Raw genomic sequence first — 27550 nt, 5'->3', positions numbered from 1 at the left:
AACACAGTACCTATCTTTGTGTATGTAATGAATGTTCCCTCTTAAACACTGTCTTCACCCAGTTTTTTAGCAGCCCCGAGAGCTCGTGGATTTGAATGATAAAAGGATGCCATAAGGTGCCGATTTAGTAATTAACCAGTTCTTTAATAAAGCCTCCATTACTTTATTTTCCCTATAAGGAGGGGAAAAAATGTTCCAAGACAGAGTTACGTTCGACATCTGGGAACCTCCTAACAGCTGGCTACCTAATGAATATTCATCAACCTGAGAGGCTCCAGACCATTAATAAACCAATAGATGTAAAGCAGAAACAATCTCTGTCAGCTTCAAATGAGATTGGACGCAATGCGCTGCAAAGTGTCACTGCCACACTGAATTGACTTGAGGAGGTTAACAATGAGTCCATATTGCCTCTGTAGCCTCTCAGCTCTAAAACCCTTTCCAGGCTGCTGGCCGGGTTTCCCTTGTACAACTTTGTTCTTCCTGAGTCCCTAATTGGAAGCTTACAACGTCTGTGTTTTTTTTTAAAAAAAAAAAAAAAAAAAAAAAAAAAAAACAAAACAAAACAAAAACAAACAAAACACAAGTCTTCCATTTTGTTTTCCTAAGTTACATGTTCACCAAGGCTCTGAAACCAAGGACTCATCTCCACTAGAAAAAGGTAGGAGCATGCTGACATCAGATTGGCTCTATGTGTGTCCTTGTGAGCTAGAAAATGCTTAGGGTGTGTACTGGCTGGTTTTTGTGTGTCAACTTGACACAGGCTGGAGTTATCACAGAGCAAGGAGTTGAGGAAATGCCTCCATGAGGTCCAGCTGTAAGGCATTTTCTCAATTAGTGATCAAGGGAGGAGGGCCCATTGTGGGTGGTGCCATCCCTAGGCTTGTAGTTTGGGGTTATTCTATAAGAAAGCAAGCTGAGCAAGCCAGGAGAAGCAAGCCAGTAAGTAACATCCCTCCATGGCCTCTGCATCAGCTCCTGCTTCCTGACCTGCTTGAGTTCCAGTCCTGACTTCCTTTGGTGATGAACAGCAACGTGGAAAGTGTAAGCTGAATAAACCCTTTCCTCCCCAACTTGCTTCTTGGTCATGATGTTTTGTACAAGAATAGAAACCCTACGACAGGGTGAAACCTAGGGACACGACAAGACACTTGGAACCATTTTTTGTTGGGTCCTTTTGAGGGTCTCCCTCACCCTCCATTGCAGACAATGACCTGGGTGTCCATATGCTTTCTAAGTGGGAGCCCTGAGTCCACAGAGACCCCGTGTAACACTGCTGTGCTTGGGGCCTCCTTTCCTGCTGAGATCTGGGCATATGTTTCATGTTTCTGGAAGCCCTGTCCTAGGTGAGAAGTGGGATCTAGAGGATCCTGCACTTCCATAATGCAACAGGAGTCCTTCCTTGGCTCTGTTCTCATCAAGAGTACTGAGACGCATTCTGGGAGAACATTGGGTGAAGGGCAGTGCTAACTCTTGGAGGTTCTTTCAATCAGCTCTGTATTTCACTTGACTAATTTTTTTTTTTTTTTTTTTTTTTTTTTTTTTTTTTTTTTTTTTTTTGTAAAGACATGGTCTCATGCAGTCTAGGCTGACCTCAAATTTACCATGCACCTAAGAATGACCTTAAAGTGATCTTTCTGCCTCCCCTTCCTGACTGTCTTGGGGACAAAACAAACAAACAAGCAAAAAAACAAAAAACAAAACCATGGCATCAAATACCAGGTGGGTGCCAGTCCCCTTTTTAAAGAAAACAAACAAACAAACAAACAAACAAAACATTGCCTTGAGTATATAGTCAGACTTAAGTACACCACTCAGGGAGATGTAAGATCCATTTCCCTGCCGTGACCACCACTTCTTCCCAGAAGGAAGGCCAAATCGCAGAAACAGAATGTAATGGATGACTCAGTGACAGAGGAAGGTGTTATACTGTGCCATTCATGAAAACAAGACAATATTCTGTATAATAGTAATATCAGAAATCCTGTAATTGGATGTGGACTGGGAGGTAGTCACATGACAGAATTCCAGTTATGTGACTGAATCCAAACACAATGCTTAGTCAGGAGCTGGAGACTGGGTCATCTGCAAAAGGTAAGTGTCATGAAAAACTAAATGTGTGCTTGCCTTTAATCCCAGCACTTGGGAGTCAGAACAGGCAAATCTCTGTGAGTTCGAGACCAGTCTGGTCTACACAGTGAGTTTGAGAACATCTAGGGCTGTTACACAAAGAAACTGACTAGGAAAAAGAGTAATAATATTCATCCATTACTTATATTTGCAAGATAGCCTCCTCCTCCTCCTCTTCCTCTTCCTCTCCCCCTTTCCTCCTCTTCTTTTTCCTCCTCCCTCTCCTTCCCACTCCTTTCACTCACCCCCTCTCCCATTACCTCCGGTTTCCCACTGCCTTCCTCCTCTCCTCTCTCCTCCTCCTTACACTGCAGCAGTACGACAGGATCCAAGGCCTTTGCATGATGGATGGGCAGGTACTTTATTGAGCTACAGTTCCAGACCTCTCTATTAATATATGTTAATTTCTTTGCTTCTTTTTTCTTTTTCATTGTTTCTTTGTTTCTTTCTTACTTTTGGAGATAGATGAGATATTTGGTTGGTTTCAGTTGATGGTGGGGATAAGATGGTGCGATTTTTTTCTGTTGAGTTATAGTAAATATATATTATGTCTAATATAGACTAATTATATATATATATATATATATATATATATATATATATATATATATATACATATATATGAGATCAACAACTGGCATCTTTCCTTCCCACCAATCCCCTCTGAGCTCAGAAGGGCTCTGTCTTAGTGGCTTCCTGGATTACATTCTCGTCTCTAGTCTCTCCTTCACTCACAAAGCCACACTTACCTCCCTCTGGCTCAAAAATGATTACTGACTCTCATGACCCAGTGAGCTCAGCTGCGCAGTGACGTATAACCACAGCCAATCTCTTCAGAACCTTATCCTCCAATTCCCCTCACGGAGTCAAGCAAAAAAGACTGCCTCTCACTCAGGGTACCTCCTTTTGTTCCTCTCAGTCAGTCCTGGAGGGGGCACACAAGCAGCCTTCCCCTGTGCAGGTCCTGTTGGTAGACTCAGCCTTCTCCATGTAACCACAGGGGAAGGGAGACCTGTTATCTTCTCATGGGCAATTGCATTAATAACCACATGGGTGGTATCACACAGAGCTCATGGTTCCCGCTTTGGATGGAAAGCTGTAACAGATCTATTGAAATCATGGTTAAACCTGCCTTGTCAGCCCTGTGCCAGCCCTGTGCCAGGCATACTGCTGAGAGCACCACAGTTGTTGGTTACCCCAAAGGATGCTAACCCATGAGCTAGCAAGCACTTCAGCTAAGTAACAACTTCTCGGGGATTGTTTGCAGGAGCTGGACTGTGGTACACAGAATTACCTGATAATCTTTTCACTTGAGTGTGGTTGCAGGGGTATGTGTTCGTGTACAGCATTATACTCAAGTTAAAACCAGGCTTAGTGGCACACACCTTTAACTCCATCAGTAAGGTGGAAGGAAGAGAATCAGGAATTCAAGGTCATCCTTGGCTACTACTTAATGAGACTTGGAGACTAACCTAGGCTATTGGAGATCACATTTCAAAAACAAAACAAACAACAGCAGCAGCAACAAGAACAAACCAGGAGCTGGAGACATAGCCCAGTGGCTCAAAGGACTTGCTGTTGTCGAGAAGACCTGGGTTCAGTTCTCAGCACCAAGAAGGTGGCTCACGATCACCCAAGTTCCAAGGGATCTGACACCTTCTAGCCTCTGTAAACTCTTACATAAATGTGGTATACACACATACACCCAGGCCTATATATACATATAAAAATAATAAAAATTCACCTTTTATTAAAAGCCCAAAAGCCACAACAGCAGAATACAGATTTATATGATAATTGTTTTTAAATGAAATATAATTTTAGGTCCCTGAGTTTGTAGACGTCAGGCCATATGCACAGATCCCACTCTAAGAGACAATGAGACTCCCCCAGGTAAATGTGCATGGATTGGGGTCTACAGGAGAAGCCTCCATAATCCATCTGCTGGTGAGATGGCATGGGTACCCCCAGTGTAGGTCTCCCTGACTAACCAGGGATCGACTGTAGCCAGAAAGTATTGAAAAGCACAGGCCAGGGCTAGGGAGTTACTGCAGCAGATAAAAAAAAAACAAAAAAAAACAAAAAAAAACGCTTGCCTTGAAAACCCAATGAACTGAGTCCCGGTCCTGGAAACCCACATACAAAGCCAGATGTAGTGGCTCACATCTGTAATCCCCAGGTGACAGGAGGCACACATCTATACAAGTTCCTTGCAGCCAAGTTTCAGACTTGATAATGATCGTGACTTTACAGAAGCCCAGCCAGTTTCCTCCAGCTTTTCTTACCTGTCTCACCCTGACTCCTTGACTCTCAGCTCATCCCCGGTCCACCCAGAAAAACAGAGTGAGAAGCATTCTTCAGAACTGAGGGAAGAACAGTTTTCCAGACTGCTTTGCACAAGTCACTTTTACAAACTCACCCTCTACTACAACTATATTCTGCACTTTTTATAATATGTGTGTGTGTATACACACCCTTTTACTCCTTTCTTTCTCTTTCCCTCCCTCTCCCTCTCCCCCTCCCTCCCTCTTCTTCTCTCTCTCCCTTTCCCTCTCTCTCTCCCTTTCCCTCTCCCTCCCTCCCTCCCTCTCCCCATCTCTCTCTCTCTCTCTCTCTCTCTCTCTCTCTCTCTCTCTCTCTCTCTCTCTCTCTCTCTGTGTGTGTGTGTGTACACATACATGTGCATCATCAGAGAACAATTTGTAGAAACTGCCTCTTCTCCTCAGGGCTTGAACCCAGGTCCTTGGACTTGCCTGTAGTGCTATCTCCACAGCCCTGCTTTTTAAATTTTATCTGCATAATACTTTGCATCAGCCAGCATTCTTATTCACGCTCTTTCCCCCTGTCCATCTGTCCCAAGACAATAAAAGACACATGACAACAAGAGTCTCTGTACCCAGTGTTTCTGATGCCCACCCAGGGCCTGGCCCTTGTACTTAGTAAAATCACCCCGTTTATGTACAGAACACATACTCTAAACTACAGAAGACAAAGGGGCGTGGGGAACTGACTGGCTTGCAGTTTATCCAGAAGGAGCCTTAGGGAGACATGTCAGGTATATTCTTAGATTCATGAAGATAGCACAGGAGCTAATCCAGCAGGTGAGCCGGAGCCTGGGAGACAGTAAGCACTCAATAAAGGAAGTTGTTAGGTTTTTATTATCATGGGTTGTTACTCGGGAAGATAACCCGGCCCCTAGGATCTGACAGTGTTCTTTCACAGTGGAAGCATTTACTTCTTCTTGGCTCACTCTGACCTCAGAAAACAATTCTCCCTAGGGCCCCCAGAAAGCGGGCCCCTCCCAAACAGGCACAGTCCAGCGCCTGTGTCCTTTAGCAGCCCCGCCCCCACCCTGCAACTTCTAAAATCCTCGGCCGGAACTCCCCACAGGATTGGCCTCTGCTTTCTTTGTTCACTCTGTTTGCTTTGAAGCCCTTTGCAGGCACCGAGAAATCAATAAGCCCGGTTGCTGCTGCCCCTGAGTGTGGCTCTTTTCCATTCTCCTTTGGGAGGCTGGGCTCACTCCAGCCCACTAGCAGGTAGTGAGGAGCCCAGCTCTGTCCGCAAAGGAAGGTCCTTGTAAGTAATCGAGGAGCACAGGTTTAGCTGGCTGGGGATTCCCTACCCAGGCTGTCACAAGATGAAATGGAAGCAGGCGGTTCAGGCTTGCCTGATGAAAAAGCCTCGAGTTAGGCTTGCTTCGATAGGGTTATCAGTCACTGAACAAGTTAATTATTTAGGAGAGTGCTTCTTATGGTGGGGTTTCATTTAAATTTTGCCCCTTGATGTCCGTATATAAAAATGACTAATCTGTCGGACACTGCCATTGTGCGCCGTGCATCTATCACTATCGAGCCTCTTTTTCATAATTGGTTTATTAATTATAGCATCTTAATGATCTGTTTAAAATAAATAAACCATTTGCACCATTTCAAAGGTATTTTGTGAGGCTCAGCTGATATTAAAATAGCACCAGCCTTATGTGCCTCTTCAGCAAGTGACCTAATTAGTTAATAAAGTAATTGAATATTAAAAAGGATGTTGCAAGTGATTAAAATTTAAGAGCCTTCAGAATGTTATTAAAGCTATAAATCATACATCAGGGTTTTAATTTGCATAGCTCCGGAATTACTAATGGTCCCCCGTGCACAGGAGGGTTTGGCAGTCAGTCCTTCAACAAAATGTTGGTGATGTTCAAGGCACCAGATTCTTTCAGGCTCTTTTCATAGCCACATAGAAACCTTCTCTTGCTGAATTAGATGTCTAGCTGCTGACACCGCTGCTTGCTCCCTCTGGCAGGTATGCCCATTCACACAACCATCCATCCATGCGTGAGCACTCGAGCGCGCACACAGATGGAAATCTTCTGTGTCCGACTTCTGTGCCAGGTGTTGGGCCTAGTGAGAAGCAAAATGGATCCAGCCTCCACTAGGAGGCTTAAAGCTGGACGGTCATGTTGTCCCCCACTTGGGGAATTATAAACCGTGCTGTGGAGCCAGGTCTTGTCTGCTAGACTAGAGAGGAGACACCCAACGACAGGTAAAGGCTTTGCTGCGTAGGCTTTGGGTGAGGCTTGGCCAGACAGGACACCCTTGAATCTGCCAGTAGAGTGTAGGAAGCACCGGCTGAACTGGCAAGTACTCTTAATATTATACAAGAAAGTCAAATAGCCAGGGGTGGTATGTGTCTGTGATTCAATCCCAGTGGGCTGAGGGCACAAGGACTATGAGTGGGCTGAGGGTAGAAGCTAGCTACTGGCTGGAAGGACAAAGAGGAGCTGAACGGCAAACACATCCACTGTGTATGTTTGCGCTTGCTCTAGCATCGGCTGGGTGGTGGGCTACCTAAGAAATTACGTAAGGGTTATGGACAACGGGGGGGGGGGGGGTGTGAGACAGAATCTGTGACTCTGGAGTGAAAGGTGCATGTAAAAGAAACCCTGGGTTTGTTCCAACTTAATAGCTGCTCATTTGTGACTTCCAGAAAGGCCTTCAGTGTTGAGATTTCTGCAAGGATAATACTTTTATCAAACCTGGATATGAAACTTCCACATCCCTGGTCCTGAGTTCCCCCACTAGGGCAAATTGGTTTTAAGTTATGTTTTCGACGCAATTGTTTCCTAACACTGTCTTGGCAGATGCCTTTTGATTACTGCCCCGTGTTACACAGCATATGCTGACCCCCGTTCTACAACGTTATCGACAGCACAGGAGCTGCTTAGAGCTGGCCTGAAGATGAACGCTTTATTTTGAATACTTACATGTGTCATGGGGAGTCTTGATCTGGGGCAGATTTCTCAATTTTCCTCTCTCAGCTCCCTTTTAAGTCAACGTTAAAAAGCAAGCCAACCTCGAGGGAAGCAACAGCTAAATAGACATGGGGCAGGAGGTGTACTGGAGACCAAGACAGAATCTCTGAAGACGCCATGAGTTACCCGAGTAGGGGGCACACTGGGCCATGCAGTCACAGGAAAGATGATGTAAGCACTGTCAGAGCATCACCTGACAGTGGTGATCGCTGGTGACCAGCCGTCCTGGTGACCGGTTTGCTAATGTGTGAGCTGCTGCTTGCTGCCTCCAGCGTGTACTTTTCCACGTGACTCTAATTGGCCCACACAGGAGTGAATCTGTGACCCTTCCCTCATTAGCTACATGCTCAGAGCAGCTGAGCTAGCTTGCGCTGGGTCACTGAGGTCCCTTGTAGGAAATTACCACCCCAGTGCCCCCACGGCCCTCTTGTAACCCCAACTAATGAATGTCCCATGGAGCCTAATGTCCTTCCTGGGGAAACACGAGGCTCCACTAGCAGCATATGTTATCTTCTGAAGGTTTAACCCAGGAAAAGCCAACTGAAGGGAGCACAGAGAATTTGGGGAGCCAAGGAATAACCTCTCAGACACATGTGCTGGGAGAAGAAGGGAGAAGGGAGAAGGGAGAAGGGAGAAGGGAGAAGGGAGAAGGGCACAGTGCCAGTGTGGTGGATCCGGTCTCCAGACACAGAAGGACACAGAATGCAGGCACCGGGGAGTGCAGGAAACTAGAGAGAATATCACACAGCAAGTTCAAGTGTAAACGGCACCAAGGCTGTGCTCTGCCGGCTTAGCAGGCTACATCACCAATGCGTTAAGATTGATTTTTATTTATGTGTAAGTGTCTGTGTCTGCCACACGTGTCTGGAGACCATCGTGGCCATCGGATGCCCTGGAGCTGGAGGTAAGGATACTTGGGAGGCACCAGACATGCTTGCTGGGATCTGAAGCTCTATCCTCTGAGGGCCTGTAAGCACCTTTAACCACTGAGCCATCTCTCCAGGCCCAACCGCCAACTTGAAAAGATGAAAATGGTGTATGCCTATTTTAGTGATGAGGAAAGTAAGGCTTTGAAGTGATTCGTGAAATAAGTTCACTGTGAAATACACAGGGCGTTACTTTGCTGTAGCGTGCATGCTGCCTCACTGCAGGCTTGGAGCAATGGGCGAATCATGGGCAGGAACTTCCAAAATTATGGGTCAGATAAACCTTTCTCTTTAATTCATATAAACGATTATATAATTCTCATTATAGTTATGGAAACTAGACAAAACACAACCATAATCTTGTTTCTCCTTTAAAAATCAGTTCTCATTTCACCCACCATATTTGTCTCCACCACGTTCGCTGCTAGAAAATCATGCTTCAGGAAGGATAGGAAAGTCTTCTGGAGGCTAGCAGGGGTTAGGGTGTTGTTAAGCTTTGACCCCCCCCCCCCCGTCCCCACCCCGATACTGTTGCTTGGTAATTCCAACCTAACACAACAGGTTTCCTGTGTTGATTATAAATGCTCGCTTGACTCACGAACATGTCTGCATCCAGTTCTGGAGTGGTCACTCCACTCAGTAGCAACCATTGTCACACCTGGCCTTGCAGACCGCGCAGCCCAATGGTATTGTTTCATTTGCTGAGAAAAAAAGGGATTCCGAACAGCCGTGCAGGCGCAGTCTCCTGCCAGCAGGGGGAGATAGTGACCCTGAAGTAGGGGAAACTGAGAAACGTTTCTTCTCACTCTTTTTCTAAGTTCCTTTCCCTCCCTGACTGACAGCAGCCGCGATGGCTGAGATTCAGATTAGGTAAAGACAACAATCCACAACAATCCACGACAATCCACATTGCCATGGGGTGGGTCAAAGCTTCTACATATTTAAGTATGGATCGCTGAGACATGGGTCCTTCAGAGACCTAGTGAAGCAGTTTTCTTTAACCCACTGCCACCTAGTGGCAACCGAGCAGACTGAGAAAGATATTTCTATCTAGCCGTCAAAGAATTTTTTTCAGTTCTTTCTTACTCAACCCAGGAAACTAAGGTAAAGATAGATATATTTATTTGCGGGCTTTCCATACCCTGGCCAACCTCTGAGGTATGGCCAAATCTTGGGCCTTGCCTCGACCTCCCCTTTTGTGGTAGTTAGGACTTTACTAATTCAGTTGAGCCCAGGTCAACTTAGGTCTCTTAGAGCAGGGTACTGCATGTCAAATTAATGTAAGAACGTACGTGGTGTGAGTGTGTGTGTGTGTGTGTGTGTGTGTTAGAGAGAGAGAGAGAGAGAGAGAGAGAGAGAGAGAGAGAGAGAGAGAGAGAGAGGAAAGGGTTTTGCTCATGCTAGACAAGAACTCTACCACCAAGCTATACCCTTTCCTTGGAGCTTTAAAGATTGGATCTAGCTATGTAGCCTAGGCTAGCCTCCAACTCATGACTATCTCCAGTGTGCAGGGATGGCAGGTGTATGCCATGTCTGAGCCAATGTGACTTATTTGTCCTACTGGGTAAGCACACAGGAGAGATTAAGTCACTGACGTGGCAAGCCCTTGGACCACTCAGCTTGCTTCATGCACAGTGGGAAGCTGTGATCCGTTCACAGATTTCTGGAAGCTCGTAAGGATAATTAATGGTGACCTCACCAGATCGTGAGGAGAATGGATTAATGCCAGTGAAGTCCAGGCTGAAGGAATCCACAGGGCAATTTGTGCAGCTTGGAGTTGGGAGAATTCAAATTTGAGGGATCAAAGCTGCCTGGGGAATGGGACTCCAGATATGGATGTGCAGCAGTAAGACTGCAATTAGCTAAAGCTACTTTATTTGGTTATTTATGTGTCTCTGTGAGTGTATACGTGTGTGTGTGTGTGTGTGTATACGCATTTGTGTGCATTTCTGTCCATGCTTAGGGCAGGCACTAGATGTCCTCCTCCACCCTCCCCCTTTGATTCAAAGTGGGGTCACATCCCTGAACCTGGCTAGAAGCCAGTAAGCTCCAGCTTCTCCTGCTGCCCACCAAGATTTACACCTAGGGCTACAGGAGTTGTGGGATGCCTGACTTGCTACATGGTGCGTTGATCTGAACTCCAATCCTTGTGACCGTGTAGCTCTTAGCTGCTGAGCCATTTCTCCAGCCCCTGCTTGAAATATTTTAACTTTTTAGAATGTGTGTCTTCTCTTGGTAATAGACAAAATTTCCCCAAGTTAGTAGAGACCAGGCAGCAAGCAAATGGATACAATCATATTTATTAACTTCCAGACTCCCATTTGACACATATCAAAAGCAGAACATTGCAAAGGTTACTAGCAGCAGGCCCCCTCAACAAGAAGGGGCTCAGTTAACCTAACAAGGGATGAGGGAAGGATGAGGTCAGTCAGGGATTTCTTCTATCAGTTGCTCTATCAGCACTCCTAGTCATCCGGCTTCAGCCCTGTCCATAAAACCACCACCAAGTCACAGTGGAGAGGGGGACACAGTGGCCAGAGTCTGTACTGAGTAAGCAAATTACTTTTGGTTGCTGTCATCTTAGTTTTTTGAGACACTTTCCTCTGTAGCTGGAACTACAGGGATCCGCCTGCCTCAGTCTCCTAAGGGCTGGAATTACATGTGTGCGTGTTTTAGGCTCACTGTCTTGCTTTCCTGCCGGGAAAACAGAAAAGGGGACCAGCTGCTCTGAAATCAGGCAACCAATCACCTGAAACGACCCCTAAGAGTCCTCAGACATGTCCTCATAGTTTGGAAAATACAACAACAGACATTTGCTCCCAAGGACGCACAATCAAAAGGGAATGCAATGTGCCAGGAATCAAACTCCCAGCTTTCCTCGGGGATGCCTGTATTCTGAGGGAGCCTAGATGCAGCAGCTTAAAGACCCCAAGGGTCCCAGGTGTGCTGAGTTTCCCTGCCCCTGATCTGCAGACCACCCATGCTGTTCTTGATAGAGGGCTTTCATTTTTATTAGGACCGTGCAAGAGAATTGACAGACATTTGAAACATACTCAAGACACTGGGAGGTAAGGAGGCCCAACCCAGCTTCAGAATATCATGACAGGGGCCCAAGGCTTATCTTAAATCCACCAATTTGCCAGAAAGTAATGGCAAACTTAACAGCTTTTGCCACACAGGCCAGTTGAGATGGTTTTACTTCCAACCACTGAGAAAAGCCTTCTGGGCAAGAAAGACACAGGTGAACAGGGTTACCAACAACAGGGTGCATGCATTCCAGATAGGGTGCAGGAAGAGAAAAATGAAGACATCTCTCAAACTACTCTATTTATACCACCAGACTCTTTTTCTTCCATTAACCTGGCCTGCGCACAGCAACCATTTCATTCATAAAAAGCACACATGGGGATGAAACGCCCTGGGAGAGCACCAGTGACAGCTAGCTGTCTTTGAATACTTATAATTTTTTCCTACAGGAAAAAAAAAATCTACAGGACATTTAAAGAAGCAGTTTACAGAACCAAATGTATTTTCTGATTTTTGCCTGGGTGGCTGTCATGAAAACTGTGCAAACAGAAACACAGATACCCACTGCCACTCATGCTGGGCCTGTTTCTTTTGTCTTAAGGGGCAGATGTGTAGGCACAGACCTCTGTGAGGCTGATGAGGATTACGGGCAGCTCGGAGCTCAAGACCTGACAACCTGAAGGGGCGTTCCTTCCGTGCCAAGGCAGGCGAGGCTGCTCCTGATCTGACAGCAGCTCACAGCGCGAGTTCATGGGCACCCACACCAGAACCCACACCAGAATGCTGTCTGCCTTGATATACAGCAGGCAAAGAAAGAGCAAGATATAGACTCCTTCAGACCCCTGCCTCAGATGCTAACTGGCTAAGCATTTCACAAACCACCTGCTGGTCCTAAGGGAAACCTCAAGCTTCCTAGATACTAAGATGGGCAACCCAGGTGAAAGCTGTACTGATATGGAGTACAAGACCGGCTTTGTGGACACAGAATGGCATGTGGTTCCACATTTACTCTGCCCATTCAATGCATGCTACTTTCAAAACAGTATTCCCACCCATAACCTTCCTCAGCTTTCCTTCATGGGTCATGTCTGAACTTGACCAAGGTGTGGCTGTCCCTGGTGGTGGTGTTGGCACAGCCAGCAGCTTCTGCATGCTGAGCAGACAGAAACAGGCAGACCACTCTGTCAACTCAGACACTGAGACATAGACAGAAATCTGGGCCTCTCTACATTGGCTGACTGGGCCTGCATAAGCCTGGACCCCCTTGTCTATTTAAGCTGTATTCCTTAGACCTTGGACAGCAGACAGGGCCCCTGTTCTGTCCTACTTTGTGTAAAACACCTGGGTTGCCCGTTGTCCCCCTTACATTTGAGCATAGGCCTGTAACAGCCCTGATCAGTTCAGGTGGTAATACTTGCCTACCTGTAACTTCTCTTCAAGCTGAGCACAAGACCTGTGGCTAAGCTGGTCTCACTAATGGCTGAGCCACAGGGTGGTAGGCCACCTCTTCAGTCATAGCATTGGCAGGCAGAGGCAGGCAGATCTTTGAGCTTGAAACTAGCCTGGTTTACTTAGTGAATTTCAGACCAGTCAGGCAGACACAGTGAAACTGTTCAAAAAACAAAAACAGCTAAAATCTGTGAATTATTCAGGTGGCTAGAAATTAGTTTGAACAATCAAAGCCATGTATTCAAAAGTAAGGCATATCCTTGAGCCAACTGTAACCCCGCCCTCCCAGAACACAAGTGAGGAGGCTCTAGTCCATCCAATCGTGGGGCTCCTAGGAGGAAAGGGGTGCATCTTCTAGTAATGACCTCATCAACCCCTCTCCCTGGGTTCTTCTTTTCTCATCAGGAAAACTTCAGCTAGTGATTAATCCATGCCAGGCACTCAACTCAGGAGCTCATGAACAAAACACAGGGCCCACCATGAAGCCCCCAGCCCGGTTCCCCAGTCCCCATCCCCCCAGACAGTACAGCGACTCCCAGATGACATATGTGATACCGTTTTGGAGAAGCAATACATTATTAAGACCTATTTTCCTTTATTTTTGAAAACTGTTCCAATGCTAAAGGCAATAATTTATTAAATTGATTTTTTCTAAAAATAATTACCATGCTTTGCATGAAATTGCACATTTCCTAGAGAGTATTCATTTCAGAATCATCATCCAAATTAAACAAATAAATGGAGGGGATCTAAAGATAGAACACATACAATTTAAAGATAATCTTCACAGAGAGAGTTGTCATATTGAGGGGAAAATTATGAATCAATCCTTATGGAAATATGGGAGAGCTATATGACAACATGAAATCGGCACCAGGAGGTTCACTAGGATGGACAGAATTTGTTCTATTCCTTCTGTTTGCACATTTCTACATAGTCAGGGGGAAGAGCATCCATTCCAGCTTCTAGCTAAGGGGCAAAAGGGTAGATGGGGGAAGCACTGCCACTCGGGGAGCACTGCCACTCGGGGAGCACTGCCACTCGGGGAGCACTGCTGGAGACAGAGGCACTCCAGACTGATGAGTGAACAAAGCAACTGCTGACTTGAGAACAAGCCTGGCGCTGGCCCAGGAGACAGAGGAGAATTTAGACTTCAGGATCAAAGAGCTTTGAGTTCAAGTCTTTACCCAGAGCTTCCACAGACCCCAGTGCACCTGCCCTGCCCTCAAACTCAGATTCAACCAGAAATAAAACAGACAAAGTGAGAAGAGAAGAAGCCCACAAATCCCCCTGGGGAACAATGCTGTTTTTAGATGCATTTTCTCCCTTCAGTACCAGAACAGACACCCTTGAAAAGCAGGCCCGGGATGTGGGGCAGCAGCAGAGACAAAGTCACTTTCTCCTAGATGAAGGTGTTCCTCTGAGAATTCCTGCTTCTTTCTAGAGGAAGGAACAGACCAGGGAAAGCAGCTGCTGAAGCTCCATCACAGCCTCTGATGACGGCTACAGGACCAGAAACGGCAGCTGGAAGGTCCCTTCCTCATACAGCACCTGCCTCGCTCACTGGACAAGTTTTACAGAGCTATGCTATAGAGAAAGGAAAATTTATTCATGGCACTTAGATATGCTTAGAGGCTGTAGAATGCCTTCCTAAAATTCTGCCACAATGCCCTGGTGAGGTAGGTGTCTGATGGGGAAACTGAGGCACATCTGCTGACTTTTCAATGTCTGATGAGGCAGTGGTCCAGCTAACAGAAGAGCCAAGTGTCCCAGCCCCCTAAACTTAATTTACCCTGCTTCTCAGAGGGTTTATCAAAGCTATTCACAAACCCAGCAGGGGAAATGTTCTATTCATACATACATTTGAACTAGCTAGCTATTTCTCATTCTCCCTTTGAACATAAGTTATCTAAGATAGAGCAAGTATAAACAAACCTTTGTAAGTCAATAGTGCCTAACAGTCTATGTCAAGATGTAGCCCATTCTGTACTAGTGACTGAAAAGCATACAGTGACATAATTCAAGTAGGGGCACCCCTGGGTCCTTTGGTATTCCTGACACTCAAGCAGTAATGGGAGTCAAGTGTCCTTAGGACACACCCATCTTTTTAAGAACCTCACTGGCTTGACACAGGGAGTAAAAGCACGACCCCTCTTTCTCAGTAACACCATTCTGAGAGACTTTCTACACAAGGCCAGGCCCGCCTGGAAAGGTGACTCTCAGCCATGTGAGAGATGCGTATTACTGAGTTCATGTAGAACTCTCTGAAGTCAGACACGAAGGGCACATCAGGACAGGGCACACAGAACACATGGGGTGACAGCACAGGTCACATGCACTAGCACCATGCCACAGGAGTCGGAGAGGACAACATGAGTGCGGTACAGTCCCATCTGGTGTGCCATGTGCAGAGGCCACCTCTGGTGAGGGAAGACAGGCTTCTGCATGCCTTCCCATGGGGAGAGGGGTCAGAGCAGAGAGGTTACCACTGGCTGCTTTGAGCAACCACCTAGCCGAGCCTCACTCCTTCATAAGCTGGTAACTTTCCTAGACCTTATTAATATCCAAAGATAAGAAATTTCATTTCTTGATCAAGAGAGAATGATGTAGAACAAAGATCAGTTCCAAGATATGGGTTCAGGATCTTGGGCAATTTACACCACTCAAACATGACCATCATGAGATCAAACTCACGGTGCTCAGAGCACTAGCTTTTAGAAATGAAATGACTCCTTCTCAGACATTTCTGAGGTTTTCACAGAGTGGATTCCACTTGTACTATGACCCTAAGTCAAAGCGAAGTGCTTATGCTTGAGACTGTGGAACAGCCAGCAGCAGCCCGTCAGAGCATGGCCTGTGAATGGCTTTTGCCTGGTTAGTACTGCTGACCTGTCCTTCCAGAGGGTGAGCCAGCTCTGTGCTCTGCATGGGCAGGACCAACGGGAATCACTTTGACTCACACTGTTTGGGGTACTAGGAGATAGCGTAAGAACAGTTCATGCACTTTATTTCTAAAACCCAAAGGTCAAGTGGGGCTGAGCTGCTCACTGTGCCAGATGAACCAGCAGGACATTCTCACCTCGGATGAAAATCTGATTTATGTGCCGAGTGAATACCTGCTGGTAATCCACCTTGGGCTTTCGCTTTTTCTTACGGGACTGGCCCCGTGACAGGGTGGTGGCCCTGGAGAAGGTACCTCCCACACTGGACCCTTCTGTCCGTGTAGTCCTCCCTGACAGCTCAGACCTGGACTCCTCCCTTGCAGATGCTTGCAGGGAAGAAGGGACGGAGCGGGAGCGCCTGTGTGAGCCCCGGTCAGTGTCTCCTCGTCCCCACACCGAAGCCACCTTCCACGTGGATGTCTGTGAGTATCGAGACAGTGTGGAGTCCTCAACAGCTGATTTGGAATCGGCTTCCTTTTTGGAGGAATCTTGGAGTTTCAGCCGATCAAACAGCTATAAAGAAAGCAGTGACACCTATCAGCCATGGTAACGCCTACAGTGTAACTCTGTCAACACACACATGACAAGGTCAGATTCCTTAGGTACATCTTGTGAACGCCTTGCACTGACATTTTTTTAAAAGGTAGCAGTCACTTTCTAATTTCTGGACATAATTCAGATAATGATGCCAAGGTAAAAGGTACCCTTTATCTCTGTGGTACAGTTGAAAGGCATTAAAGTCTTCGAAGAGGCAACTTGTGGCTCATATACGTAGGTAAGAAGCGGGTGCCTTGGGGACCTGCTGGGAGCATGAGGTGAGGGACTAAGGCTCTGATAAAGGCAGTCAGCTTGTGATCATGGCTTCTATGCTAGAAGACAGGATGGGGACCCAGGAGGTCAGGGGGAGCTGCCTACCCTAGTGAGAGTCAGCGAGGAATCCCGTTCATATGCTTTGCCTAAGACAGGTTTACGGTAGGTCTCATCCACATCTGTGAGGGCCTAGAGGAAGAGCCCAAAGGGAAGAAAAGGAAAAACAGATATTATTTATAGAGGTTTTACAAGAAGGCAGAGGAGTATCTAGTTAAAGCAGATCTAAACAGGTGAAGTAAGCAGCCTGGACACAAGAAGACGGTAAGGTCTAACACCAGCTAGGTCTAGTCCTAGACACCAGCTGCCTAGGATTGCCAGGCTCCTTCTAGTAGATTAAACAAGCTTCTTTGACAATGGCAAGGTCTTCGTCACACCACGGTAGATGTTCTAAAATTTCAGTGCACATAGACATGCAGGAACCTTATTACAATTCAAACATGAGGCTGCTTTTTTTTTTTTTTTAAGTGAGTTTTTTTTTGTGTGTGTCATCAGGCTTGGTGGCCAGCGACTTTACCTGCCTGAGCCATTTCATCAGCGCCAAGAGATTCCCACAGTACTGTTCAACAGAAATCTCCGGTGATTCTGCTGCAGGGCAGACCACACACTAAGAAGTCATTGCTCCTTTAGCCTCAGTCTCAGTAAGCCTGGGGTTCACCAGAGTGACATGAACAAAGGGCCACAAGATCAGCCTCACAGGAAATTGTCAGGATCAATGACACAGTGCAGTGGGAGCCACTCTGAAGAATGTTAACTCACCCTACAAATCTAGAGACACAGTAATTATGACCACTACTGTCAATAAATATGCTCTCTTTAATTCTCTCCTCCCAGGGCCAGGTATGGTGGCTCACCCTGTAATCTCAGGCAGGAAACTGAGGCAGGATGACAACTGCCATAAGCTCAAGGCCAGTCTAGGCAACATAATGGGGTCCAGGCTGTAGAGTGAGATCCTGTCCAAAAATCCTGAAAGACAAACTTGCTCTTTTCAACAAAAAACCATCACAGTGTGCTAGCCTACTTTTAGAAATGAGAAGAGGCTCAGAGGGATTACCAAAAGGTGAAGCCCCTAGGATCCAAATTCCATAACAATCAAAAGAAGGGTTTCAAGCTAGATGTTCCAGGAGACCAGCAGTCAGTACTCAGGTGTCACATTCCTCAGAAGCTGGTCACCTTGCTTTTTGACACAGGAACAAAAGAATGGCTATCAGGCTTGGTGGCACACACGTTTAATTCTACCACTCAGAAGGCAGAGGCAGGTGGATCTCTATGAGTTCTAGGGCAGCCTACTCTACACAGTGAGTTCCATCAGGAGTACATAGTCATAGTGAGACTTGGGTCTATAGCCTGGTCTACACAGCTAGTTCCAGGACAGCCAGGACCACACAGAGAAATGCTGTCTCAATCAAAAACAAACAAAAGAATGGCTGGTAGGCAGCCTATTCTAAATCACTAAAGGAAGACACAAGTATTCTCTAAGATTACAGGTCTGTCAACCTTAGCAGTATGGGCACACAGGACAGGATAGTTCTTTGGTGGAGGGAGGCTATCTTGTGTGCTGTCAAACATCAACCCACACCATCCGCTTGAGTTGTTTAAAAATTAGCTAAAGAGAATCATATGGGTTGATGTTTGACATTTAATCAAGTAAAACTTGAGGAAGGCAGATTATTTTCCATTATGTGAATGGGTTTTAGTTATTTCTAAATTGGTCCCACTGATATTGTGGTAGTTTGACTAGGAATGGCCCCTACAGACTCATGTGTTTGAATCCTTGGCCATAGGCACTGACACTATTAGGTGTGGCTTTGTTAAAGGAAGTGTGTCACTATGGAGGTAGGGTTTGAGGTCCTATGTGCTCAAGCTATGTCCAGTGTGGCACAGAGTCTCCTTCTGCCTGTGGATCAAGATGTAGAGCTCTCAGCTCCTTCTGTAGCACCATGCCTGCCTGCAGGTCGCCATGCCATGCTTTCCACCATGACAGTAATGAATTAAATCTCTGAACGTGGAAGCCAGCCCCAAATTAAATGTTTCCTTTGTAAGAGTTGCTGTGGTCATGGTGTCTCTTCACAGCAAAAGAACCCCATCTAAGCAGCACTCCAATCTCTCTCACACGGGACTATCAAAACATAATCACAATCTCCATACACTGCCCTGTGTTCCTGGGAGCAAGGGAAGAGCAAAGCTGCCTGGGTTGAGCACCCTTGCTTTAAGGGAAACCAGCAGAAAAGCTGTTTTCAGTGGTGATGGTCAGGGTGTATAAAGTATAATTCTGAGAAATTATCCCCAAGGCTTTACTTAACAAGGTTACTTATGCCCTTCAGACACACAGATTTTTAAAAAAGGCTTGTTGTTACCATATTCCAGAACTTGTCGAATGCAACGAGGAAGCCAGTGCAGACCCCGCGAAGCCCCTTGAAAGTGCGGATGTGGACGTTCACCTTCACTCCCTCTCGGATGCAGCGGTGCAGCTCACCCAGAGGGCTGCCTTCATGCACTGAAACAAGCGAAGGCCTTGGTCAACACCGGGCAACACCCGACTCACTGGCAGGACAGCCAGGGCCGCCAGGGCCTCCCAGCACGCCCAAGGAACCCTCATCTTCACCACTAAGGCGTTCCATGAGTGGCAGGATGGCCATAGCCAACGAACTCAGAAAGGAGGCCAGATTCCAACAGACTGTGGAGAGGCCGCCATGTGCGACTCAAGTCTAAATCGTTCACTAGCTATAAATGTCTACTCTGTTTGATGAGGACAGTGATTCTAAGAGGTACCATCATTTTAAAAAATGTCTTCAGGCTAAAAAAGAAATAAAGGGGAGTACACACACCAGTAGCTGGGGTCTTCTCAGTCCTGAACAATGGTTCAGTAGAATTCTGGTAAGCTGCACTTCTGGGCCAACCTTTTCATGAACCAAAAGCCTTGTTCAAATGTTGAGGGAAATAAACTGTGCCTCATACTGCTTCTAAATCTATGCTAGCCTTTCAAAGAAAATGGCTTTTTAGGGAACTAAATAGTATTCATTGAAATAAAAACATATTTTAAGCAGGGCATGGTAGCACACACCTTTAATCCCAGCACTCAGGAGGCAGAGGCAGGAGGATTTCTGTGAGTTCAAGTATAGGTGTTCATAAAATGTAAAGTTGTTTCAGTATTTATAATTTTATATTTTAATCAATATGTTGTTATAGCTGCTTTTAGAATGAATTAGTCTGTTCAATCATATATTTTTTAAAATTTAAAATTTTTATTTTTCAGTTTATCATATATAATACTAGATTATCATATATAATACTAGATGGCACTGTGGAACAGCATTTGTTATTGTTGTAGAATGGCCTTTTGATGTACACTCTGGGGAAGCTCCTGGTGTTACTGTACTTCAGTGTACACCTTCACACCAGCAGGAAATGGACCTGACAGTGTAAGATGCATATGCTGAGTGTCTGGCATCTTATGAACACAGCAGTGTGAGCACGTAAGGAAGGGATGATGGGCAAGCAAGATTCCGTTTTTTATGTTGAGAGCTTCTGTTGCAGAGCTTGGTGCAATGATAGACTTTTCTTACTTCATATCAATTTATCTTCCATGCGCTGCTGGTTCTAGTATTTAAACAAACAAACAAACAAACCAAAGAACCCCAATACATTTTTTAAACAAACATTTCATTATTGCTAGTGGTATTACACACACACACACACACACAGAGTCACACACGTACTTCAGTTCAGATAACTGATTTCTTCATTCTTGAGTTGGTGTAGAAATGAAAACCATGACAAATGAAGGAAAATCTCTTGGGAGAAAAATGACTCAACAAGTTAAAAGTGGAGTTTAGACGTCATATTGAAAATTAGGTTGCACGGTACAGTCGGGGGCCAGGTGTCAGGGACAGTGGCCTTGGATGGAAGCAGAGGGGCTGGCTAAGCTCACATCCAAAAATGTAAGAACGGAAACAGGACACTGCTGCCCATCAACTTGTCTTCTGACAATGGCTTTGAACCCTTGATAAATGTGTGTGTGTGTGTGTGTGTGTGTGTGTGTATGTGCATGTGCACACATGTTACAGGCTTTCTAACATCAGGTATGTAAGTAGCATCCAGACCCTTACTAAGGGTAACCTCAGCAAGTGATTACTCCCTGCAAGTTCAAGTTTCTTCATTTGTAAAGTAGAATTGAACTAGTAACCTTCTAGATCACATCTGGGAATAGGTCTCTATAATTCAATTTACTGAAGCTCATCACAATGCCTCGGTTAGACCCTCTGTACACAAACACGCAGTGTCTCTTCCACAAAGTAGAAGTTCCCTGGATAAGCTGAACAAAATACGGGGCCTGTATCTTCCTAAAGCAGAGGAGCAAACATGCATCATCACTAAGCAAATGGCAACTCTGGTAACTTAAATCTTATATCTGTAATGTTCTTTAGATTTTTCTCCTTTCGAAGATTCAAGCTGTAGTTCTGGGGAGCATTCACTTTTCTTTCTAAGTGGTCCAAACACAACACTAGCATCACCTATGAAAACAAGCTGTCAAGACAAAAATGAGCTTCCCATTCTAAGACTGCACATTCTCTTCCAGCCATTTCCATGGCAAACTCCAAGAGGATATGAAGCAGACTCTTAAAACTTAGTATGGAAGAAAATGCATTATTGTGAAGAAAGTTCTTCCAGAATCCCTTCCTCCACTGCTACTAATCTTGAGACATACCCATCCCACTGCGGATGATCTCTGCTCTCTACTAATCTTGAGATATACCCATCCCACTGCGGATGATCTCTGCTCTCTACTAATCTTGAGACATACCCATCCCACTGCGGATGATCTCTGCTCTCTACTAATCTTGAGACATACCCATCCCACTGCGGATGATCTCTGCTCTCTACTAATCTTGAGACATACCCATCCCACTGCGGATGATCTCTGCTCTCTACTAATCTTGAGACATACCCATCCCACTTCGGATGATCTCTGCTCTCTCTGTGGTCAGCAAGAAGTTCAGCCCAAGAATGACCACATTCCCACATTCTCTATCTCTGAAGCACAGTTCAGTCTAGAATCTTACTTGATGACTGGCGTAGTTCAGGTCTCCTGGCTCCCTCCACCAACTACAACATGCACCTCATTACTGCCTCTCCAGGGTCTGTAAGAGCTAGGTTCCCTGGTAAGCTCATCTTAACTCCATCCTTTTGTTTGAGTCTCACTGTACCTTAGCACACAGGTACTTCTGCTACCAAGAGGCCGAGGGTTCTCTTGCAACATTCAGATGAAAATCATGAACAGACAGATCCTGAGTTCAGCAACCCCATACTTAAGGTGCCAGGACCTTGCTGTCCACTCCTCCACAGCCAGCTCTAATAACTCTTGATCGTTCTCTACAACTCCTCCACCTCATAGCTCTTGGCTGCCCTTCTCCATCCACAGTCTGTCATCTCAGTACTCCTTCAGTTCTTCACAGCCTCAGCCTGTACAATTTCTGTTCCTAATCACTCTCTGGAACTCTCCAGCGACCAGCTAGCTCCTTCTGGATGTCCTGGGGAAGTTGTCTACTTTTCATGTTACCAGGTCTGCCTCCTGTGCCCAAGACAAAGACCACACTCAATGAAACCATTCAGATGGGGAAGCACTGAGTGTTTCAGCAGGAGAGGGCAAGAGAGGAGGAGGGTAAAGCAAGGGCTGTGTACATGGCACGTGCGCAGACCCCAGTCTGCTAGCCGCTAACCACACCGGGTCATGCAGTGAGTGCAGGTTTACTGGGCACACTTCTGGCTGTCATGAGGAGGAGGTGATCCTCTCGCCCCTGACTGAGGACATCTGCAAGATGGATGGGGTCATCCAGAGCCGGTTGTTGAGTTAAGGTAGGCATTAAGGGTGACATTGCAGGGTTGAAGTGCAGTCTGCCAAGGTGGCAGTTGTCAGTAGGTCCAGTTGTCCAGACCAGAAGTGAGAACATATCAATCAGGCACAATAGCTACCTACAGAGATTTCTGTTACCAGACCGACAACAACCTGGGGTAACATGCCCCAAGTGTCTGAAACAAAGTGCTCTGGGCAGCCATGAGGCATTAAAGGTAGCCATAGTTGCCGAGGAAAGCCTCCAACTGTGGATGTGGCTGGCTCTAGAGTTTCTGAGAAGGTGGTGCTGGAGCAAGGAGGATACACTGGCCATCTTCCCTGGTGGCAATCCCAGGCATGACAACCAGGTCCTTCACAACACCGCTGGGCTCAGCCATCTCTAGCTGGCCAATCCCCTGCCTGATATGATGGTTGTTCCTGGGCAGTCTGGACTACACAAGTGCTCACAGTGAGGACAAGGACACCATGAGAAAACTACAGAATCAACTAACCTGAGCCCACAGAGGCTTGCAGAGACTGAATCACCAACCAGGGAATCTGAATGGGACTGACAGGCCCTCTGCACATAGGTAATGGTTGTGCATCCTGGTCTTCATGCAGGAATCCTAACAGACAGAGCAGGGGCTTTCTCTGATCCTGTTGCCTGCCTCTGGGACCCTGTCCCCCTACTGGGCTGCTCATCTAGCCTTAATAGAGGAGGATGCACCTAGTCTGACTGTTACTTGATATGCCAAGGGTGGCTGATATTCATGGGAAGCCTCCCCTTTTCTAAAGAGAAAGGGAAGAGGGATGGATGGGGAGTTGGGGGAGGACTGGGAGGAGAGTGTGATGGTTTGTATATGCTCGGCCCAGGGATTGGCACTATTAGAAGGTGTGGAACTGTTGGAGTAGGTGTATCACTGTATAAGACCCTCCTCCTAGCTGCCTGGAAGAGTATTCTGCTAGCAGCCTTCAGACGAGGATGTAGAACTCTCAGCTCCTCCTGCACCATGCCTATCTGTACACTACCATGCTTCCCGAATTGATAATAGACTGAACCTCTTAACCTGTAAGCCAGCCCCAGTTAAATGTCGTCCTTATAAGAGTTGCCTTGGTCATGGTGTCTGTTCACAGCAGTAAAACCCTAACTAAGACAGAGGGGAAACTGCCATAAATTAATTAATTAATTGAAATAAAACAAAATAAAAAGGAACGCTCACAACAAAGACCTACCACAAAGTTAACTTTCTTCTCTGGTGAGCTTTATCTAACAAAGCCTACCCCAAGTACTGTCAGGGAAGGCCCAGTTTGCTGGCACTCACAAAGATCTCAGTCCAGCTAGCAATACAAAGAGGCTCAAAGGCATCAGAGTAGCTTGTTCAGTGTCATTTCTTAGTCAACAGCTGAGCCAACACTCAGCCCAAGCAACGTCAACCTGAAAATAACAATGACCATCACTGTAAGAACCTACAGAAAGTGACTTTGGATGTTGAGGAAAACTTCCCAATTAGAGAATGTCACTGTCCTAAATGTTTTCAAACGAGGATGAATTTAACCCTTACAGAGCCAGACAGACACTACTACTGCTTCCATTAACCATGTTGGAAAATTCAGGCCCAAGGGTGTAACTTGCCTACAATTATACAGTCAGAAATGAGGAGAGCCAGTGTTCAAACTTAAGTGAACCCTATACATTATGAAAAAGGGCTAACCTCTGCTATATATAAAGTATACGAAATAACTTGATTTTTGAAGACTGTGTTTTTCATCCATGCCCTTCCTTACAAATCGTAAAGGTGGCCCTTGGAGAAACTCCTTAACAAATCTAATCCTGGTGCTTTAGTCACTTGCTTGCTTTCTGGAGGTTGTCCTTTGTGGTACCCACCCATCTCTCACGGTACTCCATCTGCTTCAGGTTTTCAGTGATGAGGGCTATTACTGTGAGGTCTTAACTCCAGAAACGAACTTCATCATGAGAGCCAGGTGAAGCTGTTCCTCACATAGTCCTGATAGCACAGTAAAGCCAGAACCACTCTCAAGTGTTTCCCCTGACAATCTTGGTAGCCAGGAGGTAACAGGAATAAATGCCACACTCCGAGACTTGGGTGCAATTCAATAACCTAACAGCGGCAACAGGCATAGGCAAAAAGAAGGTACTGTAGCGGCTTGTTCCAAAGCCAGGCACGCTCTGTCTTTCTGCTTCTGCTGTGCAAGCCAGCTCTGGGAAATCCTGGCTAGGCAGGGAGGATCTGGTACAGTATGTCAGTCCACAAAGGCACGAGTAGCAGTACACAGCTTTTCAGGGTCTTTCTCTCTTAATAAACACATTTCTAGGAACATAACAAAACAAAAATCTCTTGCTGAGTTCACACCTTCTTTTCCAAAAGAAGCCACTTCAACATTGTAACGATTTCATGAGCAGGCTGCACAAGCTTTGACTGGCTAAGTGGGTCATTGTGTTCACAGGGCAGATGTCATAACTATTTGATATAACCCTAGGCTGTTTTTATTCCATTTAAACAAGATCTAAATAGTACATTAGAACCTTTGTTGTTTAAGGCTTCATTCACCTTGAGGGTCTATTAGGAAGCTGCAAGAAATTCTTTTGTGCCATTTACACCTGCAGAATTTAAAACAACTTGCACACAGGGCAACCTGAGCCTGACAGATAGTCCTGCCCCAGCCAGCCAGAGGCTGTAAAACCTTGTACCTGTGTTTTGGCAGCATTCTGTGTCTGCCGCACTCCAACACAAGTGATTTAGTTAATGTGAACATATGCGGATCAAGTCCCTGCAGCCGTTTTGGAACCGGCACCCCAGGCGGTGTTGTCACTTCCCATGCTGGGATATGAGACGAGACGTCTCTTGTGCTATATGTGAACATATCTATCTATCTCCTCACTCTCCACCTGACCCTCAAATCCCACTCACCTTCAGACTGGCTGTGCTCCAACACAACTTCTGTACATCTCCTCAACTCCCTGCAGTGGTCCCCAAGACCTCTCTCAACATTTCTGCAGACCTCTGATGTCCGCCCCATTCCCCACCCCCCCAAACTGTCTACAAGCCCTACGATCGCCGCTCCTCGTCACTCCCGCAGCCCCTCCGCAGTTCCTCCCCACCTGGAGGGACACTCATCAATAGCCTGTGCAGATCTTCCCCACCGTGGGTCGCCACTCTCCCTGTTCCTCAACTCGTGCACAGCCTCTGTGACTCACAGGGGACCCTCCCCGCGCCCCCACGGCTCTCGAGACTCCCGCAGACGGCCTCTGCAAGCCCTCCCTAGACCTCCGGCCGCCCCACAGCACTCACAGGGCATCCGCGTGAGCACATTGCGGGGTGCCTTCTTGCTGCGCCCCGGGCCCTGGCGTCGCGCCCCGGCCGTGCCGTCCGTGTCCTCCTTGACCACCATGAGCCGGCGCAGGCGCTGGATGCGCTCGGGATCCGGGGTGGGCGCGGCGCGGCGACGGGCCCTGGACGAGGTTCCGGCTCCCGTGGAGGTTCCGGCTCCCGTGGAGGTTCCGGTGGAGGTTCCCGCCGAGGCCGGCTCCCCGGTGCCCCGAGCCCGACCGCGCCCGGTGCGCCCGCCCTTCAGGAAGCTCTCGTACTCCGCCACGTTGTTGAAGCAGGGCGCGTTGGGGTAAGGAATGGGCGGCAGGCGCGGCGCGTACAAGGCCAGCAGCGGGTCGAAGCTGTAGGAGCTGACGTCCAGCCGCGGGCTGGGCGGGCTGGCTGGGCTGCCGGCGCGAGCCGACCTCGCCCCCCACTCGCGCTCCTCCATGTTTGAAAGGCCCGCAAGCCGAAGCCGATGGGCGGGAGGAAGGAGCCGGGCCGCCAGAGGGCGGCACTGCGCAGCCGCAGCCGCGGCTCAGGGGAACACACTGCGCAGCCGCTGCCACCAGGGGGCAGCATAGATTTGCTCTGGAGCGCTGCAAGGGCGTGGCGCAAGGCAGGGGCGTGGTGAGAGGCGTGGTCTGCCTAGGCCTCGCTCCGCCTCCACAGACAGCTGCTGAGAGGTTGAGGCTATCCTCCGACCTTTTTGTTGCTAAAGTAGATACTGTTTATTACTTCTCATTTCCCCCTCCCATTGACATTTACTATCTCTTCTGAATTTGAGATCTAACGTCAACAAAATATACAATTAGGACACATTATTCAAAAACAAAGCCAACATTCCGGAGGCAGTACATTAACCATTTATTCAGTAAATCTCACTGATACTCACAGACAGCTTAGGATATTTGATGCTCCAGACTCGAGGGTGGGCCCCGAGAACAGCATTTTAAAGTCCCAGGATGTTCTGATTCCAGCTTGAGCTGGAGGCAAACGACATGAAGACAAGACATACCCCATTTTTCACTCCTGTTAAGTATATTCCCGACGTGGATCGGGTTAGCCTGGCTGGGCTCAAATTACTGAGCCTCTTTGGGTTCTTATTGTCGTCTGAAATATGACAGGAAGGGTACAGAGTACACAGTGGGTGCATGATAGCTGGTTGAGTGCTATAAAAGATGGGTGATTCCAATCCTCATATCCTTTCCCTGGCAGATAAGACTGGAGAACCCTTGGTATCAATGAAAACAACGGACTCCATTGATGGTTTCCTGAGTACTGCAAAATCCAAAGTATCAACACTATTTTGTAGCTCTAATTCAGCAAAACTCTTTAAGATATATTTCATGTGTATGCTTGCCAGCACATAAGTCTGTGAACCATGAGCAATTGGCCCACAGAGGCCAGAGAGTACTGGATCCCCCTGGAATTGTGGTCATTGTGAGCTACCATGTGGGTTCTGGGTCTTCCTTTGGAAGAATAGCCATCTTTTCAGCCCCAAAGTAATTTTCTTAAAAAGCAAGTCTTCTGTAAATAGCCCCTACTCATCCAGCATAGCTGTCTTGCTTCCGGCCATCTCCAGCCACACAAGACGTTCTCCTAACTGCCACCATCTTCTCAAAGGATCAACCGGCATTAAGCCTACACTAGCTGCTTTGGGGATCTTTTTTACTTTCTGTAAGTTTGCAAATGTAGCCCGAAAGAACATTTGAGTATCTTTAAGACAGAGATGAAAC

At 46.8% G+C, this 27550-nt stretch overlaps 1 protein-coding gene and 1 long non-coding RNA gene across 3 annotated transcripts; one reads left to right on the top strand and one right to left on the bottom strand.

Moving 5' to 3' along the window:
• The first annotated feature begins 7933 nt into the window (after window positions 1–7933).
• Window positions 7934–19621, top strand: LOC143442825 (uncharacterized). The gene is made up of 3 exons (XR_013111334.1): window positions 7934–8342; window positions 11993–16370; window positions 19017–19621. It is a non-coding gene; the product is annotated as an uncharacterized LOC143442825 (long non-coding RNA).
• On the bottom strand, window positions 15831–26313 carry Lsm11 (LSM11, U7 small nuclear RNA associated). Of its 2 annotated transcripts, XM_034507810.2 has the most exons (4): window positions 25794–26308; window positions 19007–19146; window positions 16698–16781; window positions 15831–16295 (listed from the first exon to the last, which is right to left on the bottom strand). In XM_034507810.2, exons 1-4 carry the CDS (start codon window positions 26260–26262, stop codon window positions 15885–15887), a joined length of 1104 nt encoding a protein of 367 aa, XP_034363701.1. In that variant the 5' UTR covers window positions 26263–26308; the 3' UTR covers window positions 15831–15884. The 2 variants fall into 2 exon arrangements, with proteins under 2 accessions (XP_034363701.1, XP_076793122.1); XM_076937007.1 differs by lacking the exon at window positions 16698–16781 and having other exon boundaries at window positions 25794–26313.
• Between the last annotated feature and the right edge of the window lie 1237 nt (window positions 26314–27550).

The sequence above is a fragment of the Arvicanthis niloticus genome, chromosome 6 (genome assembly GCF_011762505.2).
Source record: "Arvicanthis niloticus isolate mArvNil1 chromosome 6, mArvNil1.pat.X, whole genome shotgun sequence".
NCBI classification, from domain to species: Eukaryota; Metazoa; Chordata; class Mammalia; order Rodentia; family Muridae; genus Arvicanthis; species Arvicanthis niloticus.
This window is presented reverse-complemented; position numbering and strand designations above follow the sequence as displayed.